At 40.0% G+C, this 23,090-nt stretch overlaps 1 protein-coding gene across 2 annotated transcripts in view; it reads left to right on the top strand.

The window, feature by feature from the left end:
* NELL1 (neural EGFL like 1) overlaps positions 1-23,090 on the top strand; it is a 1,003,663-nt gene that overhangs the window by 286,848 nt on the left and 693,725 nt on the right. For both annotated transcript variants that reach the window (XM_070457287.1, XM_070457286.1), the window contains exon 12: positions 11,229-11,357. In XM_070457287.1, the coding sequence (XP_070313388.1) occupies positions 11,229-11,357 (129 nt within the window). The remainder of the gene's footprint in view (positions 1-11,228; positions 11,358-23,090) is intronic.

The following is a 23,090-nucleotide window of genomic DNA, read 5'->3' as shown; positions in this document are numbered from 1 at the left end:
ATCCACAGGGCTCCTGGTACAGCCAGAAGGCTTTTAGGGACAGAACTGCAGGACAAGTAGGGAAACACACAGAAAGAGTCAAGGTAATGGATGTTGGCAGGGGAAGGTCACTTTGCAATTGCTGGCATCCAAGGTCTTAGTCACCAACAGCACCACCCAGAACAGCCCTAATCACTGCTGTAGTTTCTCTCTGATGCCTCTGGTCGGTTTGTGCCAGCAGCACAAAATTTGTTTATCCTCATCATTACTTTGAGGTAATGATTATAGCAGGAGCCCATCTACCTAAGTGTAAGGCCACGAGGGTGGAGAAGGGGGTGTGGGTACTGGAATAGCATCTGTGCTTCTGCCTGGGAAGAAGCAATAAAAGCATGGATGTAGCCCCAGCAGAAAGATTGCACATGAATTGCTAATGTTCTCACTTAATGGTGGGAAAAAAAGCCAACTTGACCATGTATTGTCAGGATTGCTCCAGGAAAACACAACAATCGTTTGGCCCACCCCAGAATTCTTGACACACTCCTCAGGGTTTTATTCCTTTCATAATCAGCTCTAATTGTATCTTGAATGTTGCCAATGACTCTGGAGGGTTTTGCTGCATGTTGAAGATTTTCAGTGTTGGAGAAAAAGTTCTTTTCGACATCTGTTCCCAACGTGTTTATCTGTAATTTTAATTCATGCTCACTTGCCTTGTCATCTGGCTTGGGCTGAAATTAGTTGAGATTATTTGTACTATTTAAGGCTTTATGCCCTTCAATTAAATCCTCCCAAAGAGTCTTGGTGGTGCATGATTTTCTTTTTTTCTAGTCTTTGTCATCATCTTAGGTGAATTTGTAATTGAAATGGGTTTTATAGGATTTCAGTGTAATGGAGATAAAAAGAGACTTAGAAAAGAGGCACTTAATGAGAAGGTAAGCTAGTGCCTAAATAGAGGAGCAGGCAGTTTGTAGATGGGCCAGATGTTCTGCCTATCGATAGAAAAATCCCTGCAGCTGTGGACCATGGTGGGCACTGGAAAGCCAGGTCTGTATTTTTCAGCTACTGAGGCTGGGAACACAAGGCATTTGGAGGAGAGAGTCTCGGGGAGCCCGTGAATTCTGTTCTCTTAAAAGTGCTGCAGCGGATCCAGGCCCAAGGAGTCTGGGGAAGGAGGCACATTACCCCAGAGAGAAGACTTGAAATTAAGGCCAAGCTGCCTTGGACTGGAAGACCCTTAAGTGTGACTACTGTTGAAAAACCATGTGCTTTCTAAGAACCTATGAGAATCCAGAGAGCTCTGTCTCTAGCAGGTCACAACCTCTGCCATGATGTCACAACCCTCTGTTCGTAGAAGCTGAAGGAATGTCCTCACCCCTGCAGGGCCCAGGCTTCTGTGGTGTGTATGTTGGTTGTGAAGTACACTAGAGCATCTGGTTCTCATAAAGAACCTTTGGGCCCTAGTCCTCCTCTAGAGCCAGTCCATGGGTGGCGCTGTCTCCACACCAACTAGGTACATTGGAGTATATTGTCCTCAGTGTACCTTTGCTCTTTGTGACTTTCAAGGTTGGGCAAGCAGCAGTGATGTGAGGGGTATTGGCTTTCTAGGATTTGAGTTAGGGTGGGGAAATCTGGGGTGTATTTTCAGATCATCCATCATTTCAAAGGTAACCTGCTTGCCTTCTGGGAGATACATTAGGGGCAGGTGATTGAGAGCAAGCAGTGATACTCTATGTGGAATCAGACTTTATATTAGAGAAACTAAATCCTGCTATTGAGTAGTGACCTATTCATTCCTTGCTGTGGAAGAAATCACAGTAGTAAATCATATAGATGCTTATCCATTGTTGGCAGAAAGAGTGGATGGTTTGCTGTGATTAGAAATGTTACAGAGTGGATCTGAAGAATGGCAGTGTGGGGGCTTCATTATGATGGGCAAGGATTTTATATGTAGTTAAGCCAATGGATTTAAAGAAACCAAAGAGTTTTTTTTTTTTTTAAATAAGTGTTATTGGTCTTTCACTGTTAATAGAACTCTAGATTCAGGGTCATGAGGGGGAGTCCAAATTGTAGACGGCTCCCAATGAAAGGAGAAAATATGACCTCAACATTTATGTTTCTTCTTCAATTTCTTTGAGCATGTTGTGGTCACATGCTGCTCCCTCTGTTTGGAAATCCTGTGCCTTGTCCAGACAACCTCACTCATCCCTCAAATCTCCTTTTGATACCTTGCTTTAGGGCCCCTCTGTGTGATAACATTTTGAAAGCACCTTACGCCTCTCCATCACATCTCCTGCAACCCAATACTCAACAATAGCCATCCCGAGTGTTAAATGAATGAGGGAATGCTTATGCTGTTTATGGAATTTTTGTTTTATCCCAATTCTCTAGGACACTGGCTGGACACACGTCATGGGGCTTAATATTTGTCAAACAAATGAATGGTATCTCTGCCAGGAAGTAAAATTAAGGAAGTGGTTGGAGTAAAACCTGGAATTCCATTTCAGCAGATTGTGTGTCTTCCTCTGAGCATCTGCTCATTTCCACCACTCAAGTGTAACTAAGCTCCAAATGAATATTACTCATTTTGGTATCTCATCCAAGAATGATGTTCTGTTGTATGGTGTTATTTCTCTCTTGACTTTAAGTCCCCAAGCCACAAAGTAATAGTGGGCTGTATCCTGGAGAAAGAAACATGGTTTATTCCTTTGGAAAGATTCAAGGCATGTCATGGACTAGAAAATGCTGAGTGATGGAGTAGTGGTCTCTTCGGGTCAGGTCAGAATTCCTTGAATGTCCCTTAATGAGTAAAATCATGGCCGGGACATCATGTAGAGTGGTGGAGAGAGACTGGGCATTAGAATCATATTTGAGTCTATATATATCTTTTAGGCATTTCCTACTAGCTGCAAGGCCACAAAGAAGGTAATTAACATCTTTGAGTCTTGGTTTATTTATTTTAAAGCACTCTTTTAATTTTACTTTTGGAAGACAGAAGGTTTAGTCATCAACTCTACAAATATTTCTCGAGTGTTTATCATGTGCTGGATATTGCCTTAGGCGCAAGAGAAACAAACTTGTAGAGTCCTTTCCCTTGAAGAAGTGAGCTTCTAATGTGGAAACAGACATTCAGCAAATAAGCACAGAAATGAACATGTAATTAGTAACTGTGCTACCTGCTATGAAGAAGAAGAGAGTAATATCGGAGAGAGTAATAGGATTTTCTTTAGTCTTGAGGGACAAGAAAGCCTTCTCTGAATAGATTATATTTAAGCTGGGACTTGACAGCTGAGTAGGAATTATTCTGGCAGGGATGTGTCATAGGTTCTGAGTTGGTGGGACAGGCTTGCAAAGACTCTGAATCAGGGCAGAGATTGGAGTACTAGAGGAATTCAAATTAAGGCTGATACACTTGGGGAGGAATGAGAGAGGGAGAGGAGAGCCTGGTTTGTCATTTCAAATCAGAGTTAAGAATTTTGCATTTTTCTTGAGAAAATGGAAAGTCCTCGGGAGAAGACTTTTAAGGGGATGAGTGACATGATCCAATCTATGTTTTAAAAGGATTGGTTTGTGGGGAAAATGGATTAGAGACAAGCAAAATGGGGAACAGGAAGGCAAATGAGGTGCTTTCTTTTTGAGGAATAATAGTTTGGAGTAGGGTTTTTTTCTTACTGCTGTGGAGTGGAGGAAAAACAGATTCCAGAGATATTCATGAAATGAAATGAATAGAACTTGGGAAGGGGCAGTATTTAAAGAGAGAGGACAAAGATGACTCCTTAAAAAAAAAAAAGCTGGTTTAAGTGGATAAAAGTGCTGTAGATTGATATGGAGAACTTGGAGAGCATGGATATCAGATTTAAGATCAAGAGTGCAGTTTCAGCTGGGTGAACCATGAGACAACTCTGAGGTCATCCAAATTGAATGTCAAGTGGGCTGTGGCTATAATGATGTAAAATATGTAAAGTGGGGTATACAAGACAGTGTTACTTGCTATGTTTGTAGAGGGCTGTGTGAGCCTTTATTATTGCTTCTAGAGGAGGGTGAATGTTCTTAACCAGAGACCAGAAGAGACTGGGCACAAGCTTTGACCTGTTTCAGTTTTTCTTAAGAACAGATTGGCAGAACCTGGGGTTGGGTCCTAAATGGGCCTCTTTGAAAATTTTATTGGGCATAGAGATCTACAAACATCATCAGAGAATAGTCATTAGTAGTTATCTATGCTCTGAGGTTTTTAAATCATAGAATAATAATTTTCTTAGTAGTCTTAACAAGAACTTGAGTAAAATCATAACTCTGCCACTTCCTGGCTGTGTTACCTTGGATAAAATAGTCCCAACCGCATTTTCCTAATCTGTAAAGTGAGAATAATAATAATCGTTAGAGTTGTTGTGCCTGGCAAATTGGAAAAAGTCAACAAACAGCAACTTTTTTTTTTTTTTTAACAGCAACTTTTATAACAAAAGTGTTCTCTATCTTTGGACCACTGCTATTTAGATGATGTTGCTTTGTGTGCTTCTCATTATAGGATAATAATTACAGAGACTCTGGTGGTGGTTTAGTCATTAGGTTGTGTCTGATTCTTGCGACCCCATGGACTGGACCCTGCCAGGCTCCTCTGTCCATGGGATTTTCCAGGCAAGAATACTGGAGTGGGTTACCATTTCCTTCTCCAGGGGGTCTTCCTGACCCAGGAATCGAACCCAGGTCTTCTGCATTGCAGGCAGATTCTTTACCAACTGAGCTATGAGGGAAGCCCCCAGAGACTCCAGATTCATTTATTAAAATATTCAAGTAAAAGAACATGAATATTGAGTATGTGTGTATGCATATGTGTGTGTATTCTACAGTCTGGTCACAGCTTCTAATTCTGGGGGAAAAAGATACTGATAAAAGAAAGAAGGTAACATTGAAGAATCTCATGTATCAATCTGTATTGATAGCCAGCTGCTGAAGAAAATATTGTACCAAGAGTTAGTAAGAGGACTAGAGCAAAAGACTGTAGGTGGCAACTGAAGACAGATATCCTGAAGGGAAGGATCTGTAACTTAAATGCCATGCTTTTCAGACATCAGATAAGAAAGACTAAACCTTTAGAAAGATTTTGAAATGTGGAAAGTTGATTGAGGATTTATGACTTGGCAGCCAGCTATCTTGGGGTGGTTTTGAAGAATGAAGATGACCAGCTGGGGTGATGAAAGTGTTTTAAGACTGGATTGTGGTCATTTTACTGGACAACTGTGTGAGTTTACTAGAAATCATCAGTTTGTCTTTACAATAGGTAATTTTATGGTATGTAAATTGTACTTCAGTAAAAATGTTTAAAGAAAAATGGTGACTAGAAAACCAGTCCCATTAGCCTTCTAGTTGCTCAAGAGGGGGCATTAAAATACCACTGTAGATTCACCCATATCTTTATTTATTCTTTAATTTAACCACCCATATTTCTACCTGTTGATTTTCACATCCATCTATAAGCCATCCTTCTCCACAGACAGCTGTCCTTGTGTGGGAAGGTTTTAGCCGAAAGAAATGAGTCAGACATAGACCTTGACTTGAAGTTGGAGTGATTAGAGTTAGTATTTTAAAAGAATATTTTAAATTGCCCAGCCATTAACAAACACATGAAAAGATGCTCAACATCACTCATTATCAGAGAAATGCAAATCAAAACCACAATGAGGTACCATTACACGCCAGTCAGGATGGCTGCTATCCAAAAGTCTACAAGCAATAAATGCTGGAGAGGGTGTGGAGAAAAGGGAACCCTCTTACACTGTTGGTGGGAATGCAAACTAGTACAGCCGCTATGGAGAACAGTGAGGAGATTTCTTAAAAAACTGGAAATAGAACTGCCATATGACCCAGCAATCCCACTTCTGGGCATACACAGTGAGGAAACCAGAATTGAAAGAGACACGTGCACCCCAATGTTCATCGCAGCACTGTTTATAATAGCCAGGACATGGAAGCAACCTAGATGTCCATCAGCAGATGGATAAGGAAGCTGTGGTACATATACACCATGGAATATTACTCAGCATTAAAAAGAATTCATTTGAATCAGTTCTAATGAGATGGATGAAACTGGAGCCCATTATACAGAGTGAAGTAAGCCAGAAAGATAAAGACCATTACAGCATACTAACACATTTATATGGAATTTAGAAAGATGGTAATGATAACCCTATATGCAAAACAGAAAAAGAGACACAGATGTACAGAACAGACTTTTGGACTCTGTGGGAGAAGGAGAGGGTGGGATGTTTCGAGAGAACAGCATCGAAACATGTATATTATCTAGGGTGAAACAGATCACCAGCCCAGGTTGGGTGCATGAGACAAGTGCTCGGGCCTGGTGCACTGGGAAGACCCAGAGGGATGGGATAGAGAGGGAGGTGGGAGGGGGGACCGGGATGGGGAATACATGTAACTCCATGGCTGATTCATATCAATGTATGACAAAAACCACTACAATATTGTAAAGTAATTAGCCTCTAACTAATAAAAATAAGTGGAAAAAAAATAAATAAATTGCCCAGCCATGTGTACATGCTTGTATATGTGTGTGTGTATATATATATGAAAAACAAATCTAAAATGTAATCTGCTTGAATCTAGGCATGCAAAAAAGAAAGGATGTCTTGTTTATCCCTTGTAGTGTAGACTGCTTATAAAACTGTTGCTTTTTGATTAAGAAGCCTGGCATCAGTCACACCTGGATCGTGGCTCTGTGTACTTACACTCATGCACTAACTTCTCTGAGTTAGTGCCACATCTGGAAATAGGGTAATAATTCCAGTTTCATAGGATTGTTCATAGAATTAAGTGGAATAATGCATCTGAAACACTTTACTGAGCACCTAGCATATATTTTGTGCTTGATAAATGTTAATCATTCTTATTACACTGTGCCAGATTATTTGAGGTTCTTCACACTTAACCCTTCTTCCTCAAGGGCTGGAGTCCCATTCCTCCCATTGGGATCTGTGCTTTGCAGATCCTTTGTCTTGCACAAGTTTCTACCTGTGATGAGTCAAAGATCAAGTTTTGCATCAGCTAGAAGGGATTTCTTCTTCTCTGGAACACTATGATAATTTGTATTGCTCACATCTTACTTAACTACTCCTGTGTTTGGCTTACCTCACCTTAGAGTTTCTAATTCTCTTGCAGTCATGGAATGTCTCAAACACCTTGACATTGCCCCCAGGATCTTGCATCGTGTTGCATCTCTGTAAATATTGAGTAGATGATTATTCACTCATGCAGAAAGGCAAGCAGGTACTGAATAAATACTGCTTGAATGAATTAAAAAATTTTAAATTTTGCATTAATTAAAAAAGAAGAAGAAGAAAACATGTTTTTGATACAATGGTGAGGCCCAGACAAAGTGGATTTGTCCATACCGTTAATCTGTCTCATGGGCCCTTCATTGTCTTTGAAATACATTCGACCCAACTCTCTGCATTGTGAATTGACATGGCACATGTCTGCTAGAGAGATGTGCATTGGAAAGTCAACAGTGTTTGAGAGGCTTTGTTCCAGGCTATCCAATGTTTGTGGAAAGTGAAGGACAGTTGCATATCCTCGGGAAAAAAAAAGTCATGGAACAAAGGATGTTCATATGACATTGAGTCAAACTTTATAATAAAAGAAAATGTGACAACTTAATTATTGATCAATTGTGATGTGGGGAGGGAAGTCCAGGTACTTCCTCTGGCAAAGAAAGCTATGATACCTAAAAATTGTCCTTTTGATAACAGAAACATCAAGTACTTTAATGGTTATTATAAGCCTTTTAAGTCCTTGTAGAAGTGTTCTTGGCTGACAGAGGTTTCACATTTCCAGCAAGTTAAGTTTTTACTCTGATTTTGACTGAGGCAGTCACTGGTTAACAGGTCAGGTACTGAGGCTGGATATGATATTATGCTCCCCTCAACCTTTGGATCCACTTTCTAACATCACAAGTAGTGTCTACATCTTTCAATTTTTTAAAAAAATATTTTTGCTATGTGAGAGGCTATAGAAAAAAACAAATTATATGGGCCTTGGAGTTCACCAGACATAATTTAGAATCTTGGCATGTCCACTTATTAGCTAGATATTAATGAGTTTGAGCTTCTCCTTTCTTATCTTGAAGCTGAGTCTAACAGTGTTATCATCATTTTTGAACTTTAACCATCATTGTCAGCAGTACTGTTATCATAATCATTATCATTCTTATCACAGTGGCTAACATTTAGTCACCTCCTAGTGTGTATCAAGATTTGCTCTAAGTGCTTTATGAATTAGCCCATTTAACTTGTTCGACACAAATTAATAAGGTATATTATTAGCCCCATTTAAAACATCTAGTGTAATGCCAGACATAGGTGCATGAATATTATTATTTAATAGGAGTTATTATCTTTTATACTGTTTGGTCTAAATGTTGGTTTAAAATTCTGTCTCAAAGGAAGAACATTCTAGAATGTTATCACCAAAAGGAATTAAACTTGGGGTTTATATGGTTCAGTGCTTCCTGTATTTTTTTAAAATCAGAAACTGTTGTTCACATAATCACTGTTTCAACAGTATAAAAGCAAAGCTGTTCTATTTGAATCAGGGCTGGGGGACTTGCACTCTGACCAACAACTCAGCTGTGCCCAAGACTCTGAGGAATAGTGTGAAAATCACTAATGCTGTCCTTTCTTGGTATATGTACCTAGATAGGCAAAGTGATGTATTGTGTTTATTAGTATAGACCCTGAATTATGAATTAGATCTCTTCTCCAAGATCACTTGTTTTCTATGAGACTGCAGTATGTGATATAGCAGTGTGGTTATTATTTGCTAAAATGTATGAGTTAAAAATGATAAAGCACCTTTTATATACCTTGTTATATTTGAACTTCACAATTCCCATGTTGGGTATAACATAAAAGTGCATAATATATAAAATTTTTTGAGAGTTGGAAGATTGGTAGAATTGGTAATAGAGGTAGGATGGAAAAAAAAAAAAAGTCAAGAGACCAGAAATGTTGAAAAAGGTCGATTCCATTGAGATAAGTAAGCACACTGGAGTTGGCATTTGCCCAGAGGTCAATTTTTAATCCCTGGTGGTAGAATCTGGCTTCTAATGGACTACTGTTTAAGTAGACAGGAGGAGAAGCCTGAGGCTTGCATAAATAAAGAATCTTGAAGGGTAAATCCTTGGTGGGTGACTAGGAAAAATCTACTCTGTAACAGGAGACTTGCTTGTCAGTCTTGACTCTAGATAGGGAGTATGGCAGAGAAAAGTCTGCATTCCTGAAAGCTTAGAATCTAAATTTATTCTACCTGTGTGGCTCAATCCATATGTCCCAAGGCAAAATGTAGTTTAAAGTGATTGTAGGTTGATAGTTCCCTCGGGCACCTGACAAAACCAAACCCAGATCCTCTCTGAAGAAGTACAGTTTTAAAGTCCAAACCTCAAATAATTCCTGCAGATTAAATCCTAAAAAATATGAGCTCACAAAGAATCATAAAAGAATCACTCAAAACACAAGAAAACAGTACCCATGCAGGATACTCACTGAAACAAACTAAAATCAAAAGACTGAAGATATTGGAGTTGTATGTGTAAAATATATGTCTAATGTGTTTTTAAAAGGGAGAAATTAAAAGAGGAAAGAATGAGAGATTACAAATTTGACCAAGGAGATTTAAAAAGAAATTGAATTCTAGAAAATAAAAAAGTGCAAGTAAAATAAAAATGATGTGGATGACTGAGATAATATGACACTACTTGAGAGAATTAAGAGACCGAAGTATACATCTAGAAGTTAAACAGAATTCTGCATAGAAAAAAAGAGATGGGAATATTAAGGCAAGTAGAAGTAACATGGAGGACAGCTTAAGAAAGAAGGGAGAATAGTAATCTCATTATAATCTAGAAAGAGCGATTAGAGGCAATGGTGAAGAGAGAATGTTTGAAGAGAAAATACCTGAGAATTTTCCAAACTGATAAAAGATTTAACTAATCTTTATGTTTAAGAATCCCAAGGAATCCCAGGAAGAACAAATAAAAATAAATTCACATCTAAAAACCTTAAAGTTAATGAATATGGAACAAAACAAAGCTCATCAACTAACCAACCAAATGAAATAGATCTTAAAAGTCACAGAGAAAAGGTTTGTCACATACTATGAAATGACTGTTAGGCTAACAACTGACTTCTCAAAAGTTATAGCAGAAGCCAGAAACAATGGGATGTCTTCAAAATGTTGAGGCAAAATAGCTCTGTACCTAGTAAAGCTGGTTTTCAAGTAGGAGGGTTGTCAAAGGACATATTTAGATAAATTAAAATTGAGCATAGTTACTGTCAAATTTATCTTCCCTAAAGGAATTTATGAAGAATATATTGAGGAAAAGTAACTGTCTCTGAGGGAATTTGTTAGATTCAAGAAAGACTCTTGGGCAAAGAAATGTAAAACATTTGGTTTAAAAAGTATGCCTCAGGAAACATGTTCAAGAACGTTTCTTGCAGCCGTGCTAGTAATTCAAAACCTGCAAATAACTCAAATGTCAATACTTAGTATAATAGATAAATTGTGGAATATTTATACTATGAAATATTATATACTACTGATGAATGATAGCCACAGGCATTAATATGAATGAACAGAAAAAAAAAAACGTACGTCATAGAGGATATGGTACAGTATGATTTCACAGGTGAAGTTCAAAATGGCTAAAACTAAATAATCTATTATTTAGAAATCATACCTATGTATGGTAAAGCATACAGAAATATGTAAGGGAGTGATTAACACAATTGTTAGGATAGTTGTCTCTGATGGCTGAGAGGGAGGTTCTTTGGGGATGTTTAATAAATAGGTACTGACAATACTTTTTGTATTAATTTTATCAGATATATTCATATATATTCATTTTATATATTTCCTATGTATCATAAATTTTGTAATAAAACCATTTAAAAGGCTAGTCATGTAAGAAGGTAGTGGAAAGAAAATTCAGGATCAACGTGGATAAAAGCTTTCAAAAAGGAATAACTTCAGCAGGTTTGTGTATTAGGAGAGAAAATTCTCAGGTATGGGATGGTCCAAAGATTTTTATTCCTCTTTATGAATATGCAAATTTATCTTTGCATATTGCCAAGGCATATTCTCACATATGCTGACATATAATAACAGTGTTGTTATTATGCTCATGCTTTATTATTTGGAAGTCTCTTATTCTCCTCTTTCCTGATGTAAATTTTATTTGTTTCTTCTAGGTCATAACTTTTGTGCTGAAGGACCTAAATGTGGTGAAAACTCGGAGTGCAAAAACTGGAATACCAAAGCTACTTGTGAGTGCAAGAATGGTTACATTTCTGTCCAGGGAGACTCTGCCTACTGTGAAGGTAAGTGAGCTATTTAATATAATCAGCTTGTGAGGAGTGTATTCCTGGTATATATGGCTGAAGATTGAAAGCCTTCCCTTGGTTCTGGTCCTGTGGGATCCTAGAAGAAATTGTCAACTGCCTAGGATACTCTTCTCCTGCCAGACTGCTTAGTAGCATGTAATAGCAAGACTTTTGAAATTATTGAACCCAGCAAAGTAACAGAAGCAGTAGAGCCATATCAGATCCCATGTTCTACTGTCACTGTATTTAATAATCTCCAGGAAAACTCTAAATACCTCATTTTATGTTGTCTTATTTGGGAAGAGCATCATCTTCAATTTCAGTTAAATGTTATGCAGTGGATTCTCTTTTTGAATGGATGCTTTGATGATAACTTCTACCCAATTGCCATCATCTTCCTCTGCCAAGGTTATGTGTTGCTATTAATAATCCCCAAACTCTTGTAAAAGCCCCAGTGATGGATGGACTTATAGCTTTTGCACATGAATTGATGTCATTATAGTAGGTTGATGGCCTCAAGCGTGAGTGACCCCCTTTTCTCCTTTACAAAGCTGAACAACTCCTCTTATGTGAACCCCTCTTTCCATGCTTGGTACTGGTGGCAAGTGTTGCATACTCCTGCACCTTTAACATACCAGAGGGTCAGGAATTATTTCTGACCCTGGACTTACATGTGAAAGTGAAGTGAAGTCACTCATTCATGTCCAACTCTTTGCGACCCCATGAGCAGGCTCCTCCATCCGTGGAATTTTCCAGGCAAGAGTACTGGAGTGGGTTGCCATTGCCTTCTCCACTTACATGTAAAATGGCCTAAAATCTAAGATCTTTTCATTTCTCCAGTGCTCACTGGCTCCCTGCTGTTGGATTGTTATAGGCAAATTGATGCTAGGCTGTTTCTCTGTCCTGGTTGGACCCAAGTACTCCTGTCATCTTTACTAACAATATATTGAGCCTTGGGGATCTGTTAACCAGGAATGTGGATGTCACATCTGGAATAAATGCTGCAATGTCTTGGTCACTATCTTCTACTGCTTTGGTTCTCAAGTAGATCAGGTATTGTCAAGGTGAAGACAATTGATGACAATAATGGTAAATTTCTTTCCATTCTGCTGTTTTATGTTATTGACTTCTGCTTAACAGTTGGCTGACTAAAGGCCTTGTCAGACCACTGCAATGATGTAAAGTAATTAGCCTCCAACTAATAAAAATAAATGGAAAAAAAAAAAGACCTTATCAGTTGTTAAGGAAATGTGTCTAATTACTGTTAGTGTTCAGAACCTGTTAAGTATCCTCTGTTTTCCATTTCTTATGGATGATTTTCTTCATTACTGTTTTGGCTCTCATTGGCAATACAGTATAAGTCTAATAGTTCCTCCCCCACTTTTTTCTACAGTTCTTTTTCTTTTGTTTACTGAACTTGATTTGGGAGACATGTCACTTGGGAGAATGAAGTTACCCTTTAGCTATGCAACTTTTCATCTTGCCTTAATATCGTGTTATCAAGACATCAATTTTGAGAAAGAGGATTATTAATTTCAATGTTTAATGTTGACATTTATTTTTATATTGTACCTTGTCCTGTTTTGTATTGCACCTTACACTATTCTGTGTTTTTGTCAGAAAATTAATGTAACTTTAAAAATTAAAAAAAAAATGCACATTATTCTCTCCATTCTTCATGAATAAATCCCACAAGCCAGGTAATGGTCTGAAAAATTTAGCTTTTTGCATTTTGCTATATGTGGGATCAGTTCAGTTCAGTCCAGTTCATTTGCTCAGTCATGTCCAACTCTACGACCCCATGAACTGCAGCACGCCAGGCCTCCCTGTCCATCGCCAACTCCCGGAGTTTACTCAAACTCATGTCCATCGAGTCAGTGATGCCATCCAGCCATCTCATCCTCTGTCGTCCCCTTCTCCTCCTGCCCCCAATCCCTCCCAGCATCAGGGTCTTTTCCAATGAGTCAACTCTTCGCATGAGTTGGCCAAAGTATTGGAGTTTCAGTGTCAGCATCAGTCCTTCCAATGAACACCCAGGACTGATCTCCTTCAGGATGGACTGGTTGGATCTCCTTGCAGTCCAAGGGACTCTCAAGAGTCTTCTCCAACACCACAGTTCAAAGTCTTTGGTGCTCAGCTTTCTTTATAGTCCAGCTCTCACATCTATGCATGACTAGTGGAAAAACCATAGCCTTGACTAGGCGGACCTTTGTTGGCAAAGTAATGTCTCTGCTTTTTAATATGCTATCTAGGTTGGCCATAACTTTCCTTCCAAGGGAGTAGACGTCTTTTAATTTCATGGCTGCAATCACCGTCTGCAGTGATTTTGGAGCCCCAAAACTCAACAATTATAAAAATGATAGAAGGAACCTCAAAATAATTTGAATCCTGATTCTGTCATTGGCAGACATTTTGGTTGTCTTTTGGAAGCAGTGTGCCCACCATTCCTGACTCCCCTTAGCTGTTGAGACCTGGCAGAACCTGGGAGGAAATAGCTGGCATGAATGCTGTTTGGGACTCTGATTCTGTCCTCATTTTTGTTACATAGAATCAGTTTTATGAGGTGCCATGTTATGCCTACCTTTTGTGTGTGATGGAAAAGGAAATGGCAGCCCATTCCAGTATTCTTATCTGGAGAGTTCCTTAGACAGAGGAGTCTGGTGGGTGCCTGTCCATGGGGTCGCAGAGTCGGACACGCCGAGCGACTATCACTCACTTACTTTGTGTGTGAGGCCTTATTTTATTGGTTCTGTTGAGCAATTTTAGGTCTCAATCCCTGTTTTCTTGAACATGTTTCTCAGTTCATTGTGGGTTCAGGGCATTGGGCCAGTGTATACTGTGGGACAACCTTGGGACATGGTGATATTCTTGGGCTTCAATCAGTTCTCTGTAATCATGGGAACATTCCACAAGTTCAAGGATAACACCTAAGAAAAAACTGACTAAACATTAGAGCCCATTTACTGTTTAAGAATAGATCTCAGGGGAAAAAAACGGGGTCAGATCCTGGGCATTGGATGGGAGGCACTGAGAACCAAGTAGGGTGAATATCAATATTTAGAGCAAACACCCTTCTCTCTTTCCATTCTGCCATCTTCAGCACACCTGAGCTTTGGGCTTGTTTTCCTGTGACTGCTTGGTGGTTGCCATAGCCCCAGGCATGATGTCCTCCTACCAGTATCCCAAGGAGGAGAGGGGTAGGGGTTAAAAACCTTCTCTGTGTAAGGTTCTGTCTTTATATGTTTAAGGAAAGTTCTCCTAGAATGTCCTTTGTAACCTCCTTTGGCTCTCTCTCCCCATGCAGAAGACTTCTGCTGTCTTATTTTTTAGACCTGGGTTACCTGCTATCCACCCCTACACCAATGAGATGATTGTCTCAAAGCACAATGGTTTGCGCTAATTGTGTTCCACTGCTGGGTTTGGAATAAGCGTTTACTTTCCCTGAGACTAAATGATCTTTGCCTGAATTAAATATGGTTGTAGCTGTAGGGGGAGGGTATGTGTGTGGCTTTGAGTGGATAGAAAGCCATGGATACCACACTCTGGTATGGTAAAATGCAGTATGGCCGTTTACTCAGCTTCTGTCCTCACAGTTATCCTCTGGGATGCTCACCACACAGCCACCTGGGTACCAGAGACTCTCAGAGGCTGAGTTCATTTTCTCGCTGTAGCCTAGAGAGAGAGGAGTAGTTACGTATGAACTGCTTCAGGCAAGTTATTTTTTACTTGGAGTAAATGGAGTGAAGATGACCCATATTGTACAAACCATGATGAACAAGACTGGCTTGCAAATTAAAACAAAATATTGCACTCATTGTCCAGACTGTCTTGAAGAGCCTATTCAGGCTTTCAGTGGAAAAAGAAGCATGAAAGACTTTCAATTTTCTTAACTTCCTTGGGTAGCAGAAGAGAGATAGTGTATTAAGGCCTCTTCCTGCTCTGCAGAAATTGCCTTAGAAACTGCCATAGAGAAGATATCAGAACTCCTGGCCAATCAATAGAAGGTAATAAGAACCTTTGTCAGCTATGATACAATTCACAGGAGGTTGTTTCATTTTGCCTTGTCTGGCTCCAACAGGAGCATTCCCCATTTTGAAAATTGCTGTAGTCGGATTTTTGTGTTTTATGAAATCTGGTCTATTGTGACTTTTTTTTTTTTTAATCTTTGTGATGACAATGGGTTGGTCTTAAATAGTTTCTGGTATATTAGCTTCAGTTAGAGGTAGTATCTTGAGGAAAGTACAGTAGTTGGGGTCTATTCCTGATCTTCTTGAATTTGAAGCCTACACAGAGGCTCACACTTTTCCTAGTAAAAAAGTAGTAAAAGGTTAGGTTGAAGAATAAAGAGCGATGTGGTACATATACATCATGAAATCTGCCAGGCATAGAAAGTACTACAATTAGTATTAAATAATACCTCCTACTTACAGAGTGCTCTGAATTTTTTGAACTCCTTTTATGTATTTTATACTCTTTGAGCTTTCCAGTAAATCTTTGAGGAAAATGGTAGTGTTCACCAGATGAACTCCATTTTGTAAGTGTGGACACAAAGACTCAAAAAAATGAAGTAAAGTTAATATTCAACTCATATGCCTTGACTTATGCTGCACCCTACCTCCCTATCTGCCACCCTGTTCCAATGTGGTCTTGTTCAGAATATTTGCTATGTCTTTGATCTAATGAAATCTGAATGTATGTGAGATCTGTACCATTTCAGAGTAAAAGCTCAAAGAGCTGATACAGGGTTCCACCTCTTTCTCATCAACTGGCAATGTTCTGGAGTGGCATTTCTCCTTTAGCTGTGGTCCCAGCACAAAGATGACATGAAACTAGTGACAATGGATAGGTGATGGGCATGTGGCCTTAGTGAGAAATATCTGTGAATCACTGATGTTTTGGAGGGTGTAATTATCTGTTATCTTTGTGTAACTTAGCCTAAGCCTACTGGTATACTTGCCTGGGTGAGTTGACCCAAATCTTGTGGTTTCAGAAGGATACCTCCAACTCAGTGCTCATGACTGAAAGTAGCTTTCTACACAGTAAGCGTTGAGAATTACTAGAAAAAGTACGGACTGTGTAGATCATTAATACCTGACTCTGCTACCAGGTAATAGACATTTACAGACCACAAGCAGTAGATTACTGCTTTTGTATAGCCAATTCCAATGTGGGAAATTGGATTTCCCAATTAAGATGATATTGCGACAATGCAGGTCAAAAACTCAGTAAATTGTCTGATTTTTACTGATGATTTAGTGAATTATGACAGTTATTGTCATCAACCTGTATCAATGTTTATGAGGATCTTTCTTGGAAGAGTGTGTGCTCATAGAGGCCAAGACTTTGAGAATGTGGGCTTCTCAGGTCTACCTCTTTTTGGAGTATTGGAAGGTAGCAGGGGAGAGTGTTCTTAGACGAAGGGACCAAATTATATCAGTCGTGCCAGGAGCATATTGTTAGCAGTGAGGTACCCAACATAGTAATAATGATGAAGTCCTTCCCTCCTTGTCCAAACACAAGAGGAGCTGAGTTGAAGGGTAATATGTCATGGAACAAAATGATTTTATTGGTTTCAATTTAATAATTTCATGTAAAAAAAACTACAGCAACTGCTTAGCAAGGTGATTTATAATGTTTTTTGCATGACTGAAGGTGATGACAAAGGGTGTGACCCCATAGTGTTAAGAGGCTGGGAAAGTGGCAGGAAGGTCAAAGTTCAAGCAGAAAGAAAATGCAGAAGAACTCCAGGGTAGATTTTTTTGGATACAGAGGCCAGTGTGAGTACACTGCCTTAGAAACAAGCCCCTGCGAGTCCCTGATGAAGAGAGTGTGTGGAAATGGTGAGCATCCTTAAATTATACTGCTAATTCTCCAAGGATTAATCAGGTAACTCTTATTTTGAAATTTTCTAAAATGCATGAAGCTTGCGATCCATGAAGCCCAGTTTATGCTCAGATCTGGGCTTCCGTCTCCTAAAGTCTTGATGTGGACCACACAGGGATCAAAAGCCTCTTATGGATTATTCATGTTTGTAAAACCTTAACTCTAAGTTCCTGCTTGCATTTGTTTCCAGGGGTTCAGAATGCTTGAGATAAGAATACCTCAGTGATCCCCTTTTCCCTTCCTATTTAGCCTGTATGGAGAGATGCTCTGGTATCCAGGTATGTCAACAGCCCCCCACCCCACTGCATCCTGCCAGCCTTGCCAAGACACAGAGATCTCTAGCCGTTGCACTGCTTGTGATGACCCATGTGTCACTTTCATCCCAGCAGCAGACAGAGTTGCTCTTTCTTCCTGGGCCTGACTTTTCTTTGCCTCTGCTTCTTTATTCCCAAGGCCACTTTACAAAAGCATCTACTCCTACTCTCCCACCTACTTAAACTCTTGCCTCCTCTTAACAACACTCACCCCTCCCATCCCCATAACCTTTTTTTTTTTTTAATTAAAAGAACAAAAAACCCAAATCCAAGCCATGGTTATTGCACTTGTGTTGAACCAAGAGTTTCATTTTTAAGCTTATTACTGAGGAAGGTGACCTAGTCAAACCAGCTGGGGCAATGGTCAGGATTGGAAGTTAAAGTGGCACTTGTTTTTATTTTTTGTTTTCAATATAACCATATTTTAAAAGATCATTTATAAGATAGTTGAAATCTTTAATTATTTTTTCATGATAGAAATGTTCTAAGTGTTAAGTTACTAGGCTAGCACTTAGAGGCCACGGTAACTCATCAAGTAGCTGAACTATTGTCTCTCCTGAGTTCCAGGGTTCTGAGAAGAGAGGACCATGTACTTTTCTCCCAGCCTCAGTTAATGGTACTCCCATCCACTCTGTTGCTGAGATCACTAGATGGAGAAGTCATTATCAGTTCTATGTTGCCCTCACTCCCAGCATCAACTGCTTTGGGAAGTCTTGGTAGTTTTACTTACAAAATAAATCGCACATTCACCCATGTCTTGCTCCAACTCTAGTCTGAGCCTCCTTTATCTCATGGTTGGTGATTGCAATGGGGTCTTCTCTTGCCCTACCCATAATCCATTCTTCAGGCATCAGTCAGAGTATTTTTAAAATACAAGTCATATGATGGCCATCTGCTCTTTAAAATCATCTGATAGTTTCCGTGCATCTTAGAATAATGCCCAGGCCTGGTCCTGCATAAGGCCCTGTGTGAACTGGATACTGCCTGCCTCTCTGTGTTGGGCTCTCAGCACTCTGTCCTTGTTCTCTCTTCCCCGTCCTGCTTTTACTCATATTCTCCAGTAGGCTTGTGCAATAGTTCTTTCTTGGCCCTGGGATGTCCTTCACCTAGATCTTTGCAAATCCGCTTTCGATGGATCATTTAAGTTGCAGCTCAAGTGTCACTCTTTAGAATGGTCTCTCCTAACCACCCTCCCTGAATTAGCTCTGTTACTACCCTCAGCTACTCTCTATCATTTTCATTTTATTTGTTTTATAATTCCTTTTACACTTATTGTCTATAATTGTTTTGTTTTCTTGTGCTTTCCTGTTTAAAGGTTTATGAACTGACTTTTCCCTTTAGAACAAAAGTTGTAGAAAGGCAGGATTTTTTCTTATTCACTGTATCTCCAGCACTAGGAAAGTGCTCTGGGCGTAATAAATTCACCAAGCTGTTTGCTGAATGAATGAATGAATGAAAGTCTCCTACAGGTTCACATTTTTCTATGTTTGATGCTGTTTCTTGTCAGATTTGTCTTGTTAGTGTCAGTCAAGGGCTACTGTTTAGAGTACAGAATCTGATTTTGGGGCCTGAGCCTGCTCTTTTTTTGCAAATACCCCATCCATATAATGCTCCAGTGCTGTCTGCTCCCTTCATTCCACGGTAACTGAACTGCCGCTGTTTGTTACAGACTGACCTTCTTCACCACATGGCAGAAGAAATTATGCATGTGTGCTAAGTCACTTCAGTCATGTTCAACTCTTACTGGTGAGCTTATGGACTGTAGCCCACTAGGCTCCTCTGTCCATGGAATTCTCCAGGCACGAATACTGGAGTGGATTGCCATGCCCTCCCCCAGGGGATCTTCCTGACCCAATGATTGAACCCATGTCTCTTGTGTCTCCTGCATTGCCAGGCAGGCTCTTTACAACTAGTGCCATCTTGGAAGCCCTTGCAGCTTTCCCTTAATTTTGATAAGAAGAGAATCATTTAAAAAAACTTGTTTTTGTCAGCTGCTTATAGAAAGAAACATCTTCTGGGATTCAACAAAATAGAAGCTTTTGTTTCCATTCTTACAGGCTTTGAAATGGATGCTCCTTGTTGGCAGGTGGTTTTTCTTAAAACTGATTCAAGAGCCCAGGCTCCTTCCCTGTTTGGCTCAGCTACATGCAGTATGGCTTCCAAGGTTGCCATGATAGGGGAAAGGAAATGGAAGGTGATGACTGGGGGGTTTTTATGGTCAGTCCTGGTCACATTCTACTTGTCTCAAACTTCGTCACTGGCCTTACCTAGCTGCAGGAGAGGCTGGTAAATGTTGTCCAGCTGTCTTCCTGGGAAGAAAAAGAATCTGTTTCGGTTAATAGTTTTCCAGTTCTGCCACAGTTACTGAGTGGTAAAAGCAAACAAACAAACCCAAAAACTCCCCTGTTAACTTTGTCTCTTTTTATTTCCTGAATCTCCCTGAATGGGCCTCTGGCTTTTTGATTATGTGAAAACTTGCTCACTTGGAAACTAGATAGGATTTAACCATCTTGCTTCTGCTTTCTTTTTGCATTATCTCCAGACTTCCCTAGCTTCCCCTGGAGCACCTCACCTGCAGTTGCTCCACCCGCCGTATACTGTCATGTCCCAATGTCACCCATCTCCTCTTCCTTCCGAACAAAATTCACAGCTTCTCACCTGCTGCAGTTCTGAGGTTTATGCTCAGAGGAAAGTCATTCATGGAACAAGCTTACACACAGTTGTAAATAATTGATATCTGTATAATGTTCCCAAAGGTAAATGCATTCTTAAAACAGGATGCTTGTTGATTAAGAAAACCCCCAAACTGTTAAATTTCGTGTAACATAGCAAAAAAAAAAAAAAAAAAAAATCTTATGTGTGTGGTAAAGAAAGAGCTCTTGGCAGAACTAAGTGGGTTGTCTGTGCCTGGGAGTTTGCCTTGATAGTCAGCTGTCTTCAAATATCCCTGCTATTTAGCATTTTCCCTGACCCCATTTTATTTTTTTCTTGACAACTCCCAGGGCTGTGATAGAGTGAAAGAATATGAACTAAGAATAAGGTGATCTCGAATGATCCCGGTTCTACCACTTGCCAGCTGGGTAATCTTGGAGAATCACCCATTTCTTTTGTGTCTGACTTTCTCATGGTCCAAATAAGACTTTTAAACATGTCCTAAATAGTACTGGTCACTTGTGCAGGTTAAATAAGGTGTGGAATGTGGCAATATTTTGTAAGCACTAGAGTAATGTCGGGGCAAGATTTCCAAGATGGGCCTTTCCAGTGAGCTCAGAGATTTTTAAGAAGAGAGATGATTGGCAAACCATGGGCAACTATGGGGCTTCAGCATACAATAAGCACCTTTCTATGTGTTTTATGACATAGTTGCTATATCAAAGACTGCTAGAATCATGAAAACAATAATCATAGTAATAGCACAATGCTAAAGAAGCCGAATGCCAATATAGGAGAAGCAAGAGGCATGGGTTTGATCCTTGCCTGGATCAGGAAGATCCCCTGGGGGAGGAAATGGCAACCCACTCCAGTGTAATTGCCTGGAGAATTCCATGGACAGAGGAGCCTGGTGGGCTGCAGTCCATGGGGTTGCAGAGAGTCGGACCTGACTGAGCGCACAAGCGAGAGTGATTTAACTTCGTACTGTAACTTACTGATGATGTTACAATTATATAAGTATTTGTCATTATAGTAACAATAAATATTTTCATCTTTGGCAGTGCTTAGATTGGAACTTGATCTTTAGGTATTTAAGGTTGAGATATACTCACACACAGGCTTCCCAGGTGGTGCTAGTGGTAAAGAACCCACCTGCCAAAGCAAGAGACTAAAGAGACCCGGGTTCAATCCCTGGGCCAGGAAGATCCCCTGGAGGAGGGCATGGCAACCTGCTCCAGTATTCTTTTCTGGGAAGTCCCCTGGACAGAGGAGCCTGGCAGGCTACAGAGCATAGGGCCACAAAGAGTTAGACACTAACTTAGTCACTAAATAACAACAACAATACTTTCTCTCTCTCTCACACACACCCATGCCCCCAAGACCCCCCACAATGTATATCTCATTTTAATGGTTTTAAGTGTCAATTTGGTTATGCTAAGAGAAGACTAAATAACTGATAAAACATTGTTTCTGAGTGTGTTTATGGGGGTCTTTCTGGAAGAAAGTGACATTTGATTCTCCTACCAATATGGGCAGGAGTCATCTCATTCCTTGAGATCCTGGATGCAACAAAAGAGCAAAAGAAGGATAAATTCCTTCTTTCCTTTCTTGAGCTAGCACATCCATCATTTTTCTGCCCTGAGACAGTAGAGCTCCTGGGTTCAGGCCTTCAGATTCCGGGAATTATAACAGCAGTCTTCTGGTGTCCATGTCTTTGGACTTGGACTGAATTATACCACCTGCTTTCCTGGTTCTCTGGCTTATAAATGGCAGATTGTGGGACTTCTAAGCCTCCATAACATATTATGTATGTTACATTGCCTAGCTGAGGCATTGAGCCAATACCCATAGTAAATCTCCTCTGTATAAATCTGTATGAGAACGGAAATACAGCCAGTGGTTGGATGGTGAAAAGTATCGCAAGCATGCTAAAGAGTTTGAGTTGTAACCTGTAAGCCAATGTACATTTGTGTAGGATGCAGGCATAAGAGCAGGTGAAAAATTTGATCCACTGGGATATGGAAAAAAAAAATTAGGACTTTATCTCATCCTTTAAATTTTTATTTTGGTGTTTCATAATGTTCATCATGACTTCCCTGGTGGTTCAGAAAGTATCCACCTGCAATGCAGGTTTGATCCCTGGGTTGGGAAGATCCCCTGGAGGAGAAAATGGCAACCTACTCCAGTTATCTTGGCAGCACAATCCCATGGACAGAGGAGTCTGACAGGCCACAGTTCATGGGGTCAAAAAGAGTCAGATGACTGAGTGACTAAGCACAGTGTACATCATATATTAGTATAACAGTGCATGTATATATTTTATTACATAACTATTTTCATGTAGGAAGCAATGCCCTCTAATTGCTATCAATAAGGATGCATGGTCAAAAACAGATCACTCCTGTAGGCCACTGCAGTGTAGAGAATTTAGTGAAGGATCTGAGGTGGGGAGGACATTATCAAGTTGGTAATGTTAGGAAAGTCAATCTTATGGCCATGTGGAAGCAGTGCTGGCTGCGGAGATGCTAAGGGCAGAGAGCCAAGTTAGGCAACACTGCTTCCATAGTTGGTATCTTTGTGGATTCTCAGACTTGGCTACAGTGGGTACCGAGGTAATAAAGCATCACTGATATCAAAGAGATAAGCTTGTTTGGCCTTGCATGATGTCTTCCCCAAATCCTTGCAGTCATGTTCCATCTGGTTCTTGGCCATGACTTCCTTCTGAGAGCTGAGTGTTCCAGTGTCTGGCATTTTCCCAGGTGAATCTTCCCTGCTGTGCTCTTTGGTGAATATATCAGAGGGGCTGGGTGGTACCCAGGGGCCAAGCCTGCAAAGATGGCCTTACATTATTTTTCAATGATGTACTTTCACCTTTGACTCA

This window comes from Odocoileus virginianus, chromosome 28 (genome assembly GCF_023699985.2).
Source record: "Odocoileus virginianus isolate 20LAN1187 ecotype Illinois chromosome 28, Ovbor_1.2, whole genome shotgun sequence".
Taxonomy (NCBI): Eukaryota; Metazoa; Chordata; class Mammalia; order Artiodactyla; family Cervidae; genus Odocoileus; species Odocoileus virginianus.
This window is presented reverse-complemented; position numbering and strand designations above follow the sequence as displayed.